Consider the following 21,294-nt stretch of genomic DNA (forward strand, 5'->3'; position numbering starts at 1 on the left):
GACTGCTCCTAGGAGTGCCATACCTGTAAAGGACTGCAATCTCTTGCTGAAATGCAGCTGCCTGAAGTAAACACTTCAGTGTAACTTGCATTCATTTAACACACTGCAACTGTACTTCATTGCTTTCTGCCTTGTAAGGTGGACAGTTAGTCACTTCCTTCTGTATAGGCTTAAATAACTGTAAGTATAAAACTAAGTATAGTGCAGCAGAAGGCAGAAATGCTTTATATTCGTAAGCATCTTAGCCTTTTAAGGATAAGCTCTTAATAAAGAGCAATTGATTTCTCCCCATCTCCCAGGAGAGGCACTTCTCTCCCTAAGGCAAGTCCATCAGCTCAAGCTCTGTGGCAACTCTTTTATGCTATACTTACAGCTGTACAACTGCTGTGAAGTGGCACAAGCCAGTGTACTCTCTGCATTACACTCCTTTCTCCTGCTAACATTGCAGAAATGTCTTGCAAACATTAAGCTAACTTCATAATTCATAAATCAAGATATTTAAGCACTATTCTTTCTCCACTGCATGCAGTTGTGGGTCATGGTAGAATAGCATATATAATTCAGCCGTGCACATTTGTTTAACTCCAAGTCAACACCACATTGTCTTGAACACGACATAAATGGCTTTGTAATACTGCTGCTGTATACTCTCTTTGCTGTGCACTGAAAACAATCCATAAATAAATTGTTTAGAGTGGTTATTCCCACCCACACCCCCTCCCCCAATCTTATCCTTACTACCTATGATTTATGTTCCAGAACAATTTTTAAACAAAGAAAGCCTAGGAGAGCAGCTATGGGAAAGTGCAAGTTTAAGTCATAAATAAAATTTACTTTTAAGCCTTGAATGACATCAAGAAGGGGAAATGGGCTACTGTAGAATACACAGGCCATAGAGAACATCAGATTTACAGACTATAAGGAAACAAATTTGTAATACATAAGGTAAACAAGGCATAGCTGTGGTCTTTGACTTCACACTGAACTCTAGCAAAGAGGAATCCAAAACCTCAGTTCCATTTACACATGGAGAGAAAACAAAGCTGAGTCTCAGCAATAGAAAGCTAATCTCCAGCTCCCAAGAACAGCAGATACCAGTGATACACAGCAGCATACACTCCATACAGAAATGGAGTGACATTTCTCTCCACTTCACTTCTGCCAGGCAGCAAATCCTAGCCGCCTTCTAGTTTGCTTCCAGACAAATCTTTGGAGATGACAAAAAACAACTGGGATGCTTGTGTAACATATTACAAAAGCTTATTTAATTCCACAGACCCAAACATTCAACTCCAGAATTACCATCCTCTGAACCCAAATTATGAGTTGATTTTCAAAATAAAATCATTTCCTTGTTGCCTTCTATGAAAATGCTCTTCTAACTGTAAGAGGCCTTACCTTAGCCAACCTGCTATGCAAGTTCTGATGCCCCTAGTTACTGGTGTACCCAGTGTTACTGGTGTGCCCTTATTCCTTGGCAATGAACAATCTCACATTCAGTATGTGCATTCCCTCCCCTTCAAGTTGTGGCATCTTCATAAAATGAGCCACAGAACTCGATGATGACATGTGGAAGTTCAAAGAGCACCGCTGGAACACACAGCATAGTCCTGGCTCCCTTCAAGTTTTGCAGTCCACAGAAGTTGCAGCAGGGCAGTTCAAAGGACAGAGAACAGTGTGTGACTGCAGTCCTTTCTTAGAGGGCCATGTGCTTTTCTGGAGCTTGTTTGTGTGCTAAATAGAGAAACAGGATACTGGACAGTGCACTAACTAGGAATATCACATCAAACCAACGATGATAAAAGTTGAACTGGAGCTCTCCCAGGACTTCTGTAATAATAGTGCGATACTCCAGAGGCATACTCATCCGGATCAGGAGCACTGATGACACAAAGTACATACCCTGTAAATTAAAATCCAGAAAGTAGTTATTGTTTCACAATTGGCTATATGGCTAACATGGGTCAGCATACAAAAACTTTATTATACGTACACACACACAAATATGTATGCATGCATGCATATAGATAGGTTTTACATACTCACCATTATCTGTGCTAAAAGCAGAACAATAACATTGGAGGACTTGCTGCTGGAAATGGCGTAGAAGAACTAGAGGAGAAATAAAAAAAACAGACACACTGGAAATAGCAGTCAGACAACTCTGATGTGCCTTAGGACGGCATAAAAGGACCATACTATTCAATACTTTTTCATTTAAAAACAACAATAAAAAGCACATTTTCTGGAAGGGTGCCTGTACCCCACTTCCAGAAACCTGCACTCTTAGTTTTAAACATGACTGCCTAAGCCCGTGGCACCATGTGGCAGAAGTCATATAAGAATATATATTGAAGTTTAAGCTTAGGTATCAAAAGCCAGGTCAAGACAGTAAGTCACATGCCTCTTGGGCTAATGCCCTTCCAGTTCTACCAGCAGCTCAAACTAACCAATCTAAATTCTTTTAATCACTATCTGATCAACCTTACTCCTAAGCCCTGGCTACAACATCATTCTGAACTCTTGCTTACATTAACATCTCATTCAGCATCTACATCTATTCCTGACAGTAATAGCAATAGAGACTGAATGAGGAAACATGCTGTAGAAGGTATTAAGCTGGTTTTCCTCCCTTCCCCACTCTGCAAGTATTTATATTCAGATATTTAAAATACAAATGTGTATAAAAGGTTCATGCAGTATTTGTCTAAATAGTTCAAGACCTGATAACAGTTTTCCTGGGCCAAAACAACATAAGAGTCCCGGCTCTTACCTTTGTAAGTGTGATTAACAATCCTCTGATAGAGGTAACAATGATTATTCCGACGAGAATAAAGGAAATGTGCTGAGACCAGAATTTCACCTGTATCAACAAGAATAATACAGTTAAATCTCTAACGTGAACTCCACTTACACCACATTGTATAGCTGCCGATTCTTCATGGTTTTTGTATTTCCCAATTGTACAGATATCCACTGTAGACAGGTTTATCAGACATTTTCACAAATATATTAGCAATTGCTTACTCCAAACAGAAAACAGATTTATCTTACACCAATCACAAAGAACCTTGCATTCACAGGGATATATTTAAAAAGTGTAAATGACAGAACACCTGTGTGCATGAGCAAATGTAATTATTCTGTAGTTAAATTATTAATCTAAGCAAGTTGATTAACGTGTTTCTACTTGCCCAAAACAAACAAGCAAATCACTGCCTCCCTGGCAAGACCACATTACCATCCCAGTACAAAATTCACATGAAAGTGAAATTCATGGTGCTTTTTCCCTTCCTTCTCACCAAGTCAGAAGTCAAGATGTTCTCAGGGTTCTCTTTCTCTCTCCCTATCGGCACCATGATTTTATTTACATAAGACAGGAAACACTGAAAAGGCTGTAAGAATTAATAAAGTCTCACATCAAACTGGATTCCCAGATAATTTACAGTGATCTCAATTCCTCTTGTGACTGGATCAGTCTTCCCCACACGGTCAAATACAATATTGATGGTTGCCTGCAAGAGAGATGGATTTACATTGAAACAAGAGGACAAAAGCATACCTCACTCTTACACACGAGATGCGTGACTTTTACTTGGCATCACCAAGGAAAGGGGCAGGGAGCAGTCAGATTGGCTAAGATGCAAAATACACACATGTAAGAATTGCTTGTCTAATGTGTTGTATAAAAAGACAGATCCAGAGCTTTATTTCAACCAAGAGCCAGTTTCATTCAGAATCCCCAGAAGCAGGATTTTAAGGGAATGGGAGCATTACTTGAAGAACTGCATGTATAACATAATCTATGCAGGGTGTGATAAATAAAACATTTTCATACCATGAAGATTTTCCAGACACAATAGATGGAGAAAAAATAACCCAAAAAATTAAAGTATTTTCCCTGGAAAGTTTTGGAGTACTCTATTCTCTCCTGGAAACACAAAAGGAGGGAGGGGGGAACAGAACACACAAATAAATATCATTTCCACAATCCCCCCCAACATAATATGTTACTGGAGCACCAACAGTAGCAAACAGCTTTATTCCTTTATATCTCTTAATTCAAATGTTTCTGAACTCAAAAGTTTTAATTCAGAAGTTTCTGAATGGCTTTAGGGACATGGGGCACAGTCCAGTATGTATCTGAACTGGAAGGAAACTGCCATCTAGACCCCAAATTAAAGAAACATATCTTTACTTCACCACATCACAATATTTCAACATCTAACTACAACAACTTTCAATTTCTTGTAACATACATTTTCTTTCAAACTACTTCTGGGCAGTTCTTTGCCATGTACCTTTGTTGCATGCAAATCAGCAGTTTCCAGAAAAAGCTGCCGACTAAGCTCTTCTAGGGCATCCACTTCTTGCTGGATAAGGGACAGATCTGGCAAACCAGCACAGTCAAGGCTACAATACATCACAAATTCTTTATTAAAACCAAAACATGCCCTCCCAACTTCAGCCCAAAGCTATATCTAATGGTTTACCCACTTTTTTGATGCAGATCAGTTTTTCGATTCTGCCTGAATGCTTTTTGTTAATACTGCACCCTAAGAAATCTCATGGATACACACACCTTAGAGCAGCCTTCGAGTACCTAAAGAGGGCCTACAAGAAAGCTGGAGAGAGACTCTTTATAAGAGCAAGTAGTGATAGGACAAGGGGGAATAGCTTTAAACTGAAACAGGGGAGATTTAGTTTCTAAGAAGTTCTTTACTGTGAGGGTCGTGAGGCGCTGGCTCAGGTTGCCCAGAGAAGCTGTGGCTGTTCCATCCCTGGCAGTGTTCAAGACCAAACTGGACGAAGTTTTGAACAACCTGGTCTAGTGGTCGGTGTCCCTGCCCATGGCACGGGATTGGAATTGGATGAGCTTTAAGGTTCCTTCCAACCCAAATCACTGTGTATGTGATATATTGCACAATACTCCATTTTAAGAAGGTAGGCAGTACACACCATTTAGGCAGTCACGCACAAGCTCTTTATTCCTCTGCCTGGAGAACATACTGCAGAAGAGAACCAGAGCTCTCAAACACTGTCACTCCACTTCAGTGTCCCTTGTCACTGAAGTGCATCTCTCAATATGTCACTCTCACATCATCTTCGTAAACCAAACTGCTGAGTAACTGCTCCAAAAGAACAGTGATTATTATGAAGAGTCTTGTCAAATAGCCAAATTTATTTTAACAGCTAGCAAGAACAGAGAGGAAGAAGAGTCATCAGCCTTAAATATACAAACTGCATGCTTTAGGTGGTCTGGTAGAAACTACTGGTATGTTACTGTAAGTTAGGTAAATATGGACCCTTGTAATACCCCAGCAGATTCCCTCTACCCCTTTCATACTGGCAGAACAACTCCTGTTCACCTGTTTCTATCCACCTTTTTGTCACACTGCTATAGTACCGGTGGCCAGTCTATATCATGGGAACAATTTATTTGTTCAAAAAGTTGCTTCCTGCTCTTCTTTTTCTCATGGCTTCCCAACATGTCCAGAAAAACAACTATGGGACAGGCAAACTGTTCCAGGACCTCAGTCAACCCCATTGTTTTGCTCAAGTACATCACAGGTTCTGCAGCCCAGAAGAGCATATTTCAAGTTACAAGAAAATAGTCAGGTCAGTCATGTAAGCAGAAGACACATTAGAGCAGAAAATTGCCTCCCACATCAGTGATGTGGTGGAGTAGACATCTGCACTGTGACACCATGATAAGAGGGCTGAAGCACCTCTCCTATGAAGATGGACTGAGAGAGTAGGGCTTGTTCAGTCTGGAGAAGAGAAGGCTCTGGGGGAAGACATTAGAGCAAACTTCCAGCACCTAAAGGGGGCCTATAAGAAATCTGGAGAGGGATGTTTTACAGGGACAGGTAGTGATAGGACAAGGGGGAATGGTTTAAATTGAAAGAGGGTAGATTAAGATTAGACACTATGAGGGTGGTGAGACATTAGAAGAGGTTGCCCTGAGAAGTTGTGTATGCCCCACCCTTGGAAGTGTTCAGGGCCAGCCTGTATGATGCTTTGAATCCCTTCCAACCCAAACCATTCTATGATTCTATGGTAAGTGTGCATATCTGTCCTGCAATCTGATGTACACCTCAACCATGGTGACGCGACAACACATGTACAGGGCAGGGCAGCAGTCTACACCTTGCAACTGTGTCACAGTAAAATGGTGTCCAGCCTCTGTGTAAAAAGGCAGACAGTACAGTGCGAGACAGCAAACTTCCCAGGAGACATTGAGCCTTTTGCTCAGACTGCCAAAACATGTTGAAACACAAATGCTTTGTAACTGGCTCAACTAACACTTGTCCTTTCAAGAGAGCAGAAAGCTGAAGCCACCTCCCAAGGCAGGTGCCAGCATACAGATGAAGGATACTTTCACTGCCTGAAACAGATGTTGTAACACTTTTTATCATTCCCCAGAAGCCAGTGGGTTTGTTATGCACTTCTCCTCTCTGGAACATTGTCCTGTGAGCCACTGCTATCCTGAAAGAACAGAAAACACAAGTCTTTAGGAATAAAGTAGTTTCATAAAAAAATCAAAATAAACCCCCCTTCAAAAAACAAGCCAACCAACAAAAAACAAAAAACCCGAAACCCAAGAAGCAAATACGAAACCACCCCACAGTTCCTTACAAGACACTGTTAAACTAAATTCACTGCAAACAGATGCTCCCCTTTCTTTCCCCCCTAAGCACCAATCTTGCTTCATAACATTATCTTGATTAGCTCTGGAGTAGAGCCCAGATCTAATCAAGCAAGATTCAGTGAGACATTTCCCAAGACTTCCATTCAGAATCCTGCTTCAAACCTTAAAGAGATCTGAACCCAATTAAACCTAAGAATTCAAATGGATTTCTCAGACATTATGATTAGTCGCTTTCCTTTCCTCAAACACATGACTGTGCTATCTCAAGTTCAGGAAGACTTCTCATGCTCCTTTCTCCCCTTGAACACCTCTTTATCACTGCTATCCACCTCCTCTACAGCACTGCGAGCACTGGATGGTATGCAGCAGCACTCAGATACACTCTCACACACTACTAGGCTGCATGACAAGCTGTTATGAAGCAGGAACACATAAATCCATTATTGGACTGAATCATTGGATGCTTCAGGCAATCTGAACGTGACTGCTGAAGCTAATTCCAACACTACAGCAGCAGCTGCATATTGTCCCTCACACTGCCATGTGCACCGCAGCATAATCCCCACGAGCAGTGCTGGCTTCTGGCCTCATTCCCTCGCATTTCTCCCCATTGAAATTTATGAGCCAGTTATCCAGGCCTAAGCTGAAACCTATTCATAGGATTGTCAAGGTGATCCATGATTCCATCATGTTTAGGCCCTTTCTTGTAGCTGCAGCCAGTATCACTACATTTGGCAATGAGCCTTCTTCAAGGTTGTTGATAAGCACTGTAATTAAAAAAAATCACTCCTCCACATCCAGCAAAAGAAAGACCCTGGGGTACCCCACAAAACACACATAAAAGCACATATGGCCACAGACTACAAATAACAGATCTTGGAGCAATTCAATTCATCCTGATAGCTGCCAAGTACAAGAACTGCACTTTGAATCTTTGCTTTCGTCCTGGTACCCAATTTACAAGTTCCATCTGAAATGACTCACAGCACTGCAGCAAAAGTGCAGCTATATCAAGGTGAAGCACAAAGCTGTAAGTATACTAAGAGCAATCTTATTTTGAGAGATGACAGGGATCTCTGTATCCACAAAGCAGGCAAGAGTTCTGGAGAACTTATAGAAAGGATTCACAGGCAAAACTAATGCATTTTGCACGTGTAGGTAAGTGATATATCTATGCATATAGGCTGATTTGACTTCAAAGGGAATCAACAGCGTCACAGAATCTAGGCATTTCAGACCTGGAGCATCATTATCTCATAGCTACTAGGATGAGTATAAAGAAACTTCCAAATGCAGAGGTGAGTTTCTGTAAGGCTTTACTTGACTACACTCAGGAAGGAGAGAACCCAGTAATTCATGTGCAAAAAAGCATCAGGGAAACCCAACTTTTAACAACTATCTTCTACTGATAAGGAAGCTAGTGTGAATAAGGGTTGGTATGAGAAGAAAAGTCAAAATCAGCAAAGAAAACAAAAAAGCTTCTAGAATAGAAAGGGTTCTATTGCCTTACAACCCTTGTGTGCATCGGTAAGTTCTGAGTTATCAGTAGCACTGAAAAGGCAGCGAGCAAGTAACTGATAATTTATGGAACAACAGACTTTACCCTGCTCTGTGAAATGCTGCTATTGCTGCTTGTTCTTACAAATTACTTGGATTGCATTTGAACTGATACAAATCTAACTTTTAAAGATCTGCTTCATATGAGTACAGTCCAATTATGCAAGCCACTGCTCCCTGTCAAAGCAAAAAGGAAAAACAGTTACAGAACTTGAGCTTCTGCTTTTTCTTGCACATTTCTGAGGCTACATTGTTGGGGGAGGTTCTCCATTGTTTTGTTTTGGGTTTCTTGACTTCAATATAATTGCCAAGGAATTAACACACTATATGTGGCTCTCCCTAACGATTAGGTAGTTGATAACACTCAGAAAATTTCCTAGCCATAGGAGGGAAAGAAAGTGCCAGTCAGTTACAAATCCCAAACATCCTTATATTTATCCCAAAATCACTTTCTCTGGACCAGAGGTCCACAAAACAAAAGAGCACACTCAGATGCCGCACTACACAACACTTTATAACTCCAAAGCCAGTATTTTAGTATGCTCCTAGTCAATTAAACCTAAGTAATTAAATTCTCTTACAGTCTCACACGATCACAAATACTGAGTTAACATTTGTTCACCACTTAACATTTACAAAGTGGAACAAAAATATAAAGCTTTAACTACACTTTCATATGCCAATACTGATCAGCAGATACACACATTGGTGACTAATTCAGCAAGGTTAGACGACCCAAAAGCTGCCTTGTCGTACATTAAAAAGTTCCATCAAAACATCAGTGCACCAAAAGTAAAGTCTGGGGGACTGCTGTGAGAATTGTCAGGCAGTCAAATCTTTGCAGTGACTATAGTAATTGTATCTATTTTGCGCAATTAGTAAAGCATGCAATATGTAATTTGTAACAGCAGACAAAAGTCTTTTCAGTGTAAATGAAATTACCTTGATTTCAAAAGTAGCTTTTTTGCTTGGGGTACATGAAATAAGCTAAACCCACAAAAGCAGAGCTCTGATGGCGCGCTTGTGTGCTGCACTACATTCTCATTAGCAATGTCTGCAATTCTGCAAAACTTAACTAACATAAACCTTGCCATTGGCAGGAATGTAACTGTGTCCACACAAGCTCACTAGCCAGCTCTGAACAGGAAACACCATATCCACAGATCAGGAGAGTGCTCAATATGTATGAAACAACTTCTGTACTGAAACCTCCAGTAAGACAGCCAGCTGTGGTGGCTTACAAGACACTCAGCAAGAGAGAAGGATGCCCATCTCACAGTCTAGTCAAGCTGCCATCAGAGTTACAATTTGTCTTGGAAGCATAATCTGTGCCACACTGCAGTTAAGAAAGGGTACTATTTAATGTAGATGTCTGAGTGAAAAAACAAAGTTGCTTATTAGGCCATAGTGAAACACTACACAGCTCAGCCCAATTCAGCCTCCTGTTTCATTGGAACACATAGCCTTGACAGGTCTAATAATTTTGGTAATTTCAAGAACCACCCTATTGACTGAAAATCCTTGAAATAAATAATTTCATGTTACTGCTGCCTTCTCACCTTTTTTTCTTGCTAACAATCATGTCCATAGTCTGAAGGAGTCGTCGCTCCAAAGCCAGAATATCGGCATCTGTCACATTCCTGTAAAACAAAGACCTCCCCATTAGGTCTGCTATCCCATTTCAGAGGAAATGGGCACATGTCCATGAAACAAAGAAGAGAGAACCCTGTATAAGAATATGCTTCACCAATGGAAATGGTAGCACACACACATGGCAACAGCTAGATTCAGGAAACAAAGCTATGCAAAAGCTTGAATCAAAGCCACAGGGAAAGCAGAATAATAATCTCAAAAAGGTGGACAAAATATTTCCTAAGGCCACAGTTACCTGAGAAAGTAGGACATGTAAGTGTATGGACAGTTGACAGCCCCAAATCCTGACAGCAAAGCCATGAGTGTCACCCCAATCACACCCACACGGCTGATGAGCTGCTCTATAGACAGGATTCCTGAGAAAGAAAAACACGGCATTAGTGACCTTGCTCCCTTTACTCTGTTACACACTAGGTGCCTTCACAACCCAGCACACATATGGAGCTTCTTAATGAATCCAACTCCCTTCCCACTGCAGTGACCAAAGGTAATATGAAGTAGACAGGGACTATGAAAAGAGAGGCAGAAAATCTCCCTGAGAAAGCACGTTATAATGCTTAGAAACAGGGATGGGAAACTAGCTATGAAGAACCCTAAGACAGATCTGGAGAGTTCTAAGCGTCAGTATTTTGCATCTAAATTAATAAAACAGTGACTGCACTTTGCTGAGGTGGGAACATGGATCATCCACCAGACACTATAAAGAAAGCATTTTCAACAAAGCCACGTCTGCAATAACCAGGATTAGAGTTACCAAACCTGTTAGTCCTGGAAAACTAGCCCCAAAATGTTTGAACCATAGAGTGGAAGCCCTATCCTGTCAGCTGTCATTAGAAGCAACTCCTCTACATCAGACACAATTTGTGTTTGTAGGACAGTGCTCAAAACCAGGTTGGACAGAGTCTTGGGTGACATGGTCTAGCGTGAGGCATCCCTGCCCATGGCAGGGGGTTGGAACTGGACGATCTTAAGGTCCTTTCCAATCCTAAACATTGTATGATTCTATGACTACAGCATGGTAAGTTTATGCTGCTCCTGGCTGCTTATATTCATCCTGTGAACACACACACATTGTTGAGGTGACCACCAAAAAGGCATTCCACCTGAGCACCAACTGGACTCTAAAACATATAGTCACATAATACAGCAGGACCATTAAGCCTATGCTATAACCAACACCAGTCACTGAAGTTATATTTATTCTCCTCAGCTATTAAACACAGAGCTCAACCTGTCTTCTCAGGATACAGTGCCATGTGCTACTAAACAACACTCACTTTTTAGGGAGCTAGTTAAAGAGCAGCTGCCACACACAGCACATTTGGAGCTTACATGACTGCAAAGCTGAGATGGCGAAGCGCCAAGCCACATTTCATGCTTCACAGAAGGGGAATAAATGATGAAAACAAGGCAAAAAGACTTCACAAAAGGAGACTGAGACACCCAGTCATGTGCAGCTGCATAGAGATTTACACGAGCTACAGAATGTGCCACAATACACTGGCCTTTTGCCCCACATGCAGTCACAGCAACAGTTAAAACAGAGGTGTCTTCCAAAATGACATGACATTCCACTGGTTAAAGCAATGCTTCCCACTAAAACTCACAGCAACCCTACTTTTGTGATCAGTTCATTTAGAATACTGGTATGTAACTGAGTAAAGCATAATCTTCCTTCTGCTACAAGCTCTCAAACTCAGGTCTATTGAACATGCTGCAGACCAACCAGGGCTCCTGACTTAAGGGCCTTTGATTGATGGTTCATTTCCAAGCTGCATCACACTGGTCACCACCATCCCAAAGCAAGACACTCCGTGACACAGGGTGCCACTGCTGGTACTTGAAAGGGTCCAACTAGTTCCTGCAATTCCCCAGATGCAGCACAAAACCATGTGCAGGTGAGCCAGGGGGCACAGTGACAAAGACACTACAGGTTAACGTACTGCAGTGTGAGGTGTTCATTAGGCACAGCCTCCCTCCACAATAGGATCCCACCTGTCTGAATTGGGCCATTGCCATATGATAAAGCCCTGCAACAGCCTTGTCCATACATGCAGGAGAGCAGGGGAAAGAAACAATAGAGAATCCTGTGCTCTAACCTTATGTCTGTACCTGGTAGACAAGGCACTGTACAACTGTTAAGTGAAGGTATCACCCTGTAAAGCAGAAGTTAAAAGAAAACACCCCACTACCAGTTCTGCAAGCCTGCAGTTGTTACATAGCTTCCCAGAACCTTTTCAATGGTCTGAAGAGGATTACCTGAGTTCCATCGCTAAGCTTCCATTGGGTTATTGTATTCTGCCAACCCAAGCACCTTCTGCTACCCAAAGTGGATACGCATTTTTCTTGGCAATGAAACCATGAGCAGAGGGATCTGCACTGTACGCTAGCTGTTGTATTTCAGCGGCAAATGGCACAATTACAAAACACAGAAACAGACTGTCTCTTGGGGTAGTTTTAGGATCAGAGATGAAAGGGTGAGCAGACCCTGCTGCAGTTGGTATCCTTCAATTTTTTTCTTACAGATTAGTACAGAGTAAAGTAGCTTCCTAGAGAACAGAAAGATTAAGCTGACCCTTATCTATACAGACAGATATATATCACTTATTTGAGTGAAACTGACTGAACCTCAGCTATTGAGAACAATGTGCAAACATTTTTCCAGCACAGGAGATAAGGGCAACATCATTTACACAAGAACCCCAGGTGATAAAAGTCTGGTTCTGTAGTGTTATAGTCCTTCAGAACACTTAAGAGCCTGAAGAATTAGTATATATAGGCACAGGCTAACAAACTGTTGCACCTAAACTAGCCCAAGTGAGCACAGTATCTTCACACTATAAATACTCTTGGTTCCATGACTACAACATAGAGATACTCAAGCTAACTGCACATAAATAGCTTTGGCATCCAGCAGGACCCATTAACTCACATTCTAGTACCACGCAACTGTACAGGCTCAGGTGTACAAAGCTGTATCGAAGCTAGCATGCACTGTCAGACATATTACTAGCTATAGTTTATGAAGCTCTTGTATTTAGGCACCCTGCTATGTTTTCTCAACTGGACAGCCATCTATGCTAAACTGATCTGACTTCAGTCACAAGAAACATTATTCTGATTGAAAGAAGGTAGCTGAAGGACCGGTTATCAATTCACTTCTTAAATAAATTATCTTTAGTCTCCACAAGACAAGAAACAAGTGAATAAAAATTGTGATCAACTTTTTGTGGAGACGGAGTTTTTGTGTCCTCAAAAAGCATGCTGTGTTCTTACATAGTCTAGGTTCAGCTAAGACTCATTCACTTCCTTGAAGTTTTCCTATGGTACTGGAAGAAAACTTATGCAAATAACTCAGATGTAACCACCCATTTCTGACAACCTTCAGATTGCAGATTTCAAAGCAGAGCATGCCACCAGTTGCAGAACTTTCTACAGTCCCAAATGTACAGCTGAAAAAAATATTTCCAAGATAAAAGTGAGAGAAAGGAATCAGGAAAAATATGAAACTCACCATGTTTTGGACTGAGGATAGGAAACGGATCCCCCAACTTCCAAAAGAAATACATGAATGTCAACCACAGAACACACGCAAAAAGCAGTTTCTGTCTGTGCACTAAGGAGAGATAAAAACCAGTATTTTAAAGACATTCTTTCTTTACAGCTTTTTCTAGCTTGAAAAATTGCTACATTGGTCCAATTTGAGTACAGGTAGTCAAAACTGACAGTTAGCAGTATGAACCCTGCCCCTTCCTACAGGATCAGCTATTTGAGAGACCACAGTCTGAAAGAGCTGATGTAGCCACACACCACTTTGGCTTTTCCCCACAGACATATGAAGAGGTCTGCGTCATGAACAGGGGACTGCTTAGCTTTGTCTTTCTTGTGTGACCCTGAACATGAAGCTTGACAACTTCATGTCAAAACTATACATTTAATACCCCCTACCTATATGCATATGCTTAATACAAAAGAGCAATAAATAACAGTGGCTTGTAAGTGCCCATTAGTGCATGGAAGAGGCTTCATCCAGGCAACAGTAAGCAAAGAAATCAAAAGTCATTTAAGCTTTTCTGTCTCAAGAGTGACTTACTGAGCTTTTCTGCCTCATTTCTTTTACCCCCCAGCAGAACAACACAGTCTTGCCAAGGGTTCCAGAGTTTGGCTGCAAGCTTAAAATTGTAAAGGAACAAATTCCAGTAACATTACTCTATAGCGCTCAACTCTGTCGAAACCAATAAAGAAAGGATACACTTGCTGGGATCAAGTACAGTATCTTGTAACTGTTTAATAGTCCATGCTAAAGCACTGAATTCCAAAGAGAAGTTATCTAGCCAGAACAAACACAAAAGAAGGAGTGAGCTATGGGGATAGCGAGCAACACATGCCTCTCAGGAAAGTTATTTCCCATTTGTATGTTTAGTCTCACATTAGCAGCCCAAATGCCATAAACCAGGTACTCACATAATCTGATATTGCTCACAACAAAGTAACCAATATAGAAGGGCACCATGAAGACTAGGATGAGCAAAATGACACACAGGTTCAGCTTCCAGTGAAAGTATCGAGAGCTAAAATAAAGCCAAAATACTGATTAGCATGCTACCATAATATAGAAAATTTCTCAAAGACAATTGCCTTTCAGTGCAATCCTTTCAACTACACCAAGCATTGGATAATATAGGCCTAGCATATAGAATATTCTGGATTTTGTTTGCTGTTTGGAGGGACGGAGGGTGTTTGCTTTGTTTGTTTTGTTGGGTGTTTTTTAAAACAGAGCTCAAGAGTGTGTATTTCAAAATTAACAACAACCCAGAAACCACAGTAGGCTATTTTATCCAACACTGTATTTTCTATGGTGACTAATGCCAGCTGCAGCATGATTCATTGAATTTACCACCCATCCAGTTGAACAGTAACTCAAAACTAAGTATGAGCAGTAAGTAATTCTGTAATGAGTGGCTGAGTCAAAAAAGGGCTAACCCAAATTGAAAAGATTAAAAAATTTAATGCTCATAATTTAACACATTTAACTCCAGAGTGAGCTGTTTTATGTGCAAGACATTGCAAAGCAAAAGTTTAAAAATACACATGTATATGAAAATGATCAATGCTCCTCTGAGCAAAGCAGACTAGTCAAATGCAGATGAGATTCATCTTGGCTGAACTGACCATTCACTTACATTTAACAGAAAAATACACATCCTGTTCCCAGTATTAACTCATAACCTGTTTATGCCTCAGGGAAGGAGAAATTATGATGATCCTTGTCACTTTTTCCTAGCCAGTTCAGAGGCAAACATTTTTATCTATATAGATGTCCAGTCCTTTACTGAAACTTATAAAAGCATTCTCCTCATGTGGCTGCAAGCTTTACAAATTAAGAATATAGTCAGAACTAACATTACCTTTTATCAGCTTTGCACTTCTTGCCTTTCAACACCTTTGACTACTCTCTTATACTAATAGGATGAGAGAGAATAAATAGGAAACCCAGTTAGCCTCTACGTGTTACTGTTCTATCTTCTCTTTTCTACTGACTTCTGAAGTAGACAGTTTTTAGCATTCCTTTATGTAGAAGTCCCCACCCTACGTCAAGGGAGGATGCACCTTTGATTCACAAATACCGTATTATTACAGAAGTAGTATTCATTCCCCAATTAGCTTCACATCTTATTCACTGTTCCGACCACCACAGAAAAACTAGTTGCTCATAGTTTCTATAGTCCTTAACTTCTGAAAAGTGCTCTTCAGCATGATCTGAAGCTTTACAGTACTCCCATAAAAAAAACTGTTTCTTTAAACTTCACAAATGGAGAAAGTCAAAGACTAAAGCCTTGCTCCAGGGACCTAGACCACACTAAAAGCAACTGCATGGAAAATCAGAAGCTTATGGCTCCTAGTCTCATGTTCTGTCAAATAAACAAATGATGTGGCTCAAACATCTTTACTGAGTTGTTGACAATTTTCTCACATGATTTCCCCAATCCAAGACTAATCCAGTGATTTAGAAGTTGGACTGAAGATACTGCAGAACACAAGGCAGGCTAGTCCTCTAGCGAGCTCATAGACTCACCTGCTGTTCAGCACTCCCAAAATCTCAAAGATGATGAGCTCAAACATTGTACAAGAGAAGGCAAAAGTCACAGAGAAGATCACCTGGACTACATACTGTCGCACCTGCAATGGGGAAAACAAGCCAGAGACACCAGACATTTCCATTGAGAGAATGGCATCCCGATATCCCTCGGGTACCAAAAATAAATCACGAGGTACAATGGTACACAACTGGGTCTCTTGTTTCAAGGCACCTTGTTCTTTATCTAAATAGGAAGTAAACAACAACCTGTTGGAAACAGAGGGTAAACTCCTAAGCTGCTCGGTATTACACTGACTGTAGCCATTGGCACATTTAACAGAGATGCTTTACACAGAAGGGATGTCAAGCATGCAATGCTCTATGTCAACCTGAGAGACCCCTACTGACAGAGCTCTTTGATCTTAACCTTAGACTTTAAAATAAGATCCACAGCAGAAAAATTTTTTGGGTCTGAATTTGGCTCACACTTCATCTCTAACCTAGAGTATATTCTCTCATAAACCTCCAGAAATAAGAAAATGCAGCAGTTTTATCCCATCCAATTCTCAAAAGCAATTTAGACAGAATGAACACACCTCACTGAGTTTAAAGTTACCACTGAATTTGATTTTGTCTCAAAATGTTTACAATTACATAAGACAGGCTTACTCAAACAAAAAGCAAAACAGTTTCCTATCACCCCTGCACCTCCTCCATATTTATTATTTTTATTTAACAGTAGCCTATATGGAAATTTTCACTGGCCTCAGAAGAATCCATTTCCTCAGATATCGAGGAGTCATTCAAATAGAAGCACAAGTGGGAAGTAAAATGAAAGTAACTGTAGAGATACTTACAAATAAGATAAGAGGGGTTAAAGAGTGGAAGAAGGGCCAAATGCAGTTTTAAAATTATTTCTACAATTGGGAGTAATTTTTAAGATACGGACTTGTTATGAAAGGTCCCTTCTCACCTCATAATCCTTGAAGAGCTTACGCATGAAGAACAGCCACCCAAATCCAAAGAACAGCACCTGCAGAAGAGATGAAGCACTTAACATTTGTATCCAGCAATTTGCAAAACATAAAGCCACTTCACTACTGACTGCAGATGAAATAAATGAAATGAAAATAGCTGGGTCAAAGTAACCAATATCCACAAAGGATTAAGACTTGTCATGGTGCCACAGAAAGAAAAATATTTTAAATATTCAAGTGTAGCAGACACAGAAGGCTATGATACTATGGAAGATCCAGTCAAGATCATACACCCCAGTTGTATATTCCCAGTTCTCAGAATCCCTCAGTTCCCAGCCTGCCAGAATCCTTTGCACTGTTGTTTCTTTTTCCTCTTTTCTAATGTACAGAATTAAAGCTTACAGTTTTTACAGAAAACACAGCAATGAAGGCAAAGTAAACACCTGAATGTCCACAACATACATATCTTCCAGGTATGAGTAAATTTTATAAAGGTATCTGTTGTTGCTTTAAGATTAGAAGTGCATTTGATTTTTCTGGAGAGTTCTTTACACTAAATCTGGTTACACACTGATACAATATGGGTGAAAAGTGTTAAAAGCATCTCAAAACTAGCGATAAGGCAGTGTTGAATGCCTCAAATCACAATCCGGAACTGCAGAAGCAACATGAACAAGGAAGGTGACATAGGACAAGCCAATAACACTTTGCATTGCAATGAGTCTCAGAACACTTTACAAAATTCAGTTAAGTTTCACACACACCTAAAGAGACAAACTCAGTATCACAGCTGTTCCGCAGATTACTTAAATGAAGTACATACAAATCAAGGAATGTGGTCGAAATTGTAATTACCAATCTTCAGAGAGTAAAAGGAGATGGTGTTGTCAGGCCTTACATGGGTATCACCATCTATTACTCAGAAGACACGAAAACAAGTGTGGTGATTTAAAAGAACCCAAGCAAAAAGAAAATTCAGAAGATATTAAGTATTCTTTATAAATGCAGCTTTGACCAAAGCAAAGAGAAAAATCAGTATATGTCACAGGCATGGGTCAAAGATAGTATTTCTTCTCAGAGAATATGGAAAAGGCCAGAGCACTCTGACTCCCTGTGGTGATGGGAAACTTTCAGAGACAAAAATTCGGGAATCATTGTGGATGACTCCACTGTGGTTCAGGACTAACTGGATCCCAGCAGTGGCAAATATAACAGACTAACATGATTTACACACAGGGAATACTGGGAATGCCAGGCAAGGAAGATCAAACATATTTTCCTTGAAATAAAAACCTCAATAGGAATAAGGTCTAGTGATTGGTAACAGCTGACAAAACTTGTTTGAAGAGGACTTCAGACTTTAAAGTAATTGATAGAAAAAAGAAAAATGTAAGATATTTCATAAGTGTCCTATCTACAGGGAATAAGTTGAAGAAGTATAAGTAAGCAAGTGATATTTACATAAAGTAATTCCACATTTAACAGAGAGAAGGAGGAAAAAGTTGGAGACAAACTCTTCAAAAAGAAGTAAGTAAATAAAGTAAAAGAATTGAAGAGATAAGCAAGTACAGTAATAACAGAGTAAATTAGACATGAAGATTAGATTTCCCTTGTGTTAAGTACTGTACAAAAGCACAGAAAGACATTAACAGTTCACACTGCAAAACACCGCAAGTCAGTGTGACAGGTTAAGTCAGAAAATCCTTGAGCATTTGAAAATCCCATGCGTCTAACTTGATGATTCTGAAGATTATGAGAAGATGCAAAGCTAGCACCACAAATGAAAGAAAAGCAAGTCAGATCTCAGAATGCAAAGTAAATAATGGGAAAGTTTTTGTTCTGGGTGAATTGTTAACAGTGCCAAAGCTACACTCAAACCGCTGAAAGTGAAAAAGCAGGTTAGGAGCAAGAATCAAAGCATTATCAAGTAGACAGGCACAGCACTTCTAAGAAATGACCAAAAGCTGTCCTGAAAACTGACAGGAAAACTACAGTTGTGTGCTACAGTCCATATAAGACAACCAACTGCTGTTGAGAAGGAAAAGGTTCTCCTTCCTGAGCTCATCCCTCCTCATCACAGAGCAAAAGTTTCGCACCAGCTCTGAAGCTTATCAGATCCTTCTGTAATCCAGTTAAACTCATGTAACCAAATACTGGACAGAGAGCACAAATAAGAAAGTATGACTGTGCAGCAAAGTGGAAGAGGGCGCAGAACCCCTTATGGCAGAAGCAGACAAGTTAGACCACCTCAGTTGCCAGAGAGGCAGAAAGGAAGAAAGGGTATTTAGATGCTTACAAAGGAGAGAGCAGGGCAGCAAGCAGGAGAGCAAGGTCACAGAGAACACAGTGACAAGATAAATTACCAGTAAAGGAGGCTAATGAAGACGGCAGCAGTATTTCTTCACACAAAAAACCAGGACAGTTTCAGATATGTTAAAATTACAACCCACTTCTCATAAAGATAGAATGACATGAAGAGGTTCAAAGGACTCCTATGTGAACTCAGATGGTTTAAAACAAAGACTAGTTAGGCGATGACTTCGATAGCAGCAGAAAGAAAAAGCCGAAGTGCTGAATCACAGCTGGATCGACAGAGGAAGTATTTAAGATAAAATAGTGGTGTCTTTTTGAGTTCCTTATAGCACAGCATGAGAAACCTTCCAAAGCTGTACACAAGCAAACTCCTCATGGACAAACCAGGCGTAGAAGACACCGATGGGATGGGATGAATTCCCAGGGGGGTGAACTGGATGGAAAGGGATGGAATTGAATGGGCTAAGTTATTTCAGCTGGAAAGAACCAACAATGATCATTTGGTTCCTCTATGGGAGGGCCTATGATTTATCTTCTTGCACACATCAGAAACAAAATAGAGAATAGAAAGACAAACTTCCCTGCTTGCTCCAACTGAGAAAGCCTACATGTATTGAACTGACGCAGTATTACAAGAAAAGCTCCATTCCCTACAAGCTTACTTCCTGAACCTCTTTCTGCGCTGCACTCTGACGTGAGGGGGCAATGATCACCCCGACAAGCAATGACCATTATCTCCTGCAGCGGGAGCAGGGTGACAGAACAGGGCGGGCGCCGGGCCCTGACAGCCAGCACTTCTCCCCTGCACCCGCAGCGTCAGGCTGCCCCCACAGCGCAGCCCGCCCCCACGCACAGACCCCGCCACACCCAGCCGCAGGAGATGGCACCGCCCAGAATGCTCTGGAAGATGCGCATGCGCGCCAGCAAACACCGCCCCCCGCGCCCTCCCAACCGGCGCTTCCGGAAGGGAGGCGGGGCGGGCTTAGGCCGCGGCGGTCTCACCTCGTTGCCCTCAGCCCTCCGGGGCGCGGTATGCGGGTGCGCAGCAGCAGCGCTTTACCTGCGAGGTGACCATGATGCTGGAGTCGATGAGAAAGCTCATGGCAGCAGCCACCGCCGCCGTCCGTCCCGGTTTCAGCCCCGTGCCCGCGTCGGCGGCTGTAGTGCGCAGGCGCAGCGGGTTTCTTCCTCAGCGCGGCGCAGCGCCCTCCCTGCGGCAGGGCGGGACTGGGGACGGGCTTCAAGGAAAGCTCCGCCCCGGTGTCCGGCGCGAGTTGTGGAGCTTTTGCTGCATCCAGCGGGAGAAACACACGTGGGCCTGATTGTTGGGCCCCGCTCCTGCTTGCGGCCTGCTGACTGAGAGCTCTAGAGGAAGCCTAACCCCCGGCTCCTGCAGCTCAGCGCAGGGGGTGCCCCTCCGACTCTGTGGAAAAGCTAAGGGAAGGGGACTTGCTTCTGTAGGAGGACCATGCTGGCACATTACCAGTTTCCTGTGGCCCTTTCCATCCTCCCTGTGTGCCAAGATCAGGGCTGGGGACGCCCTTCAGGACTGCAGTTACAATATATCGAGGAATAGAGCCAGAAGGGAAGTAAGAGTTCAAACAGGGAATTTCCTGATACCTATCGGTGTTTGATCTGATTGTTCATGTCACAGTCACGTCCCCACTTGAACTTACTGGTGTCTGTATGGTTTTTTTTTTCTTTTAAAAACACACCTAACCTTTGCCACCCAAAACTGTCACTGTTTGGAATAATAAATCACATGGGAAGAGAAAGAATCAAGTGTGGTTAGTGAGGAGTTTAACAAAGCGTGGAGCCCCTGCTGATTCAAAATGAGGAACTTTTATTCATTGCAACTCATTCCACTAGGAAAACAAATCTTATGTTTGTTGGTGCCAAGTCACCAGATTCAAGTCACCACAGTCTCTTTGTTTGGCTTTCTGTCTTGCTGTCAGTCATCTTGGTTTGAAATTTTTCTTCCTCTCTACCGCGTTGCAAAGAGAAAAAATACCATTCAGTGTTCATGGGGAAATTAACAGATTATCTCATAATTATATATGAGC

General features: G+C 41.5%; 1 protein-coding gene across 2 annotated transcripts; it reads right to left on the reverse strand.

The window, feature by feature from the left end:
- Positions 1–789: 789 nt before the first annotated feature.
- LOC308218543 (Golgi pH regulator) lies at positions 790–20,394 on the reverse strand. Of its 2 annotated transcripts, none has more exons than XM_080612744.1 (14): positions 20,292–20,394; positions 16,915–16,974; positions 15,939–16,042; positions 14,327–14,433; positions 13,377–13,478; positions 10,098–10,218; positions 9,769–9,849; positions 6,380–6,489; positions 4,302–4,390; positions 3,839–3,931; positions 3,420–3,515; positions 2,774–2,863; positions 2,047–2,112; positions 790–1,903 (listed from the first exon to the last, which is right to left on the reverse strand). In XM_080612744.1, exons 1-14 carry the CDS (start codon positions 20,331–20,333, stop codon positions 1,697–1,699), a joined length of 1,368 nt encoding a protein of 455 aa, XP_080468870.1. In that variant the 5' UTR covers positions 20,334–20,394; the 3' UTR covers positions 790–1,696. The 2 variants fall into 2 exon arrangements, with proteins under 2 accessions (XP_080468870.1, XP_080468871.1); XM_080612745.1 differs by having other exon boundaries at positions 20,234–20,378.
- Between the last annotated feature and the right edge of the window lie 900 nt (positions 20,395–21,294).

Source organism: Psittacula echo (genome assembly GCF_963264785.1).
Source record: "Psittacula echo genome assembly, chromosome: 3".
NCBI lineage: Eukaryota > Metazoa > Chordata > Aves > Psittaciformes > Psittacidae > Psittacula > Psittacula echo.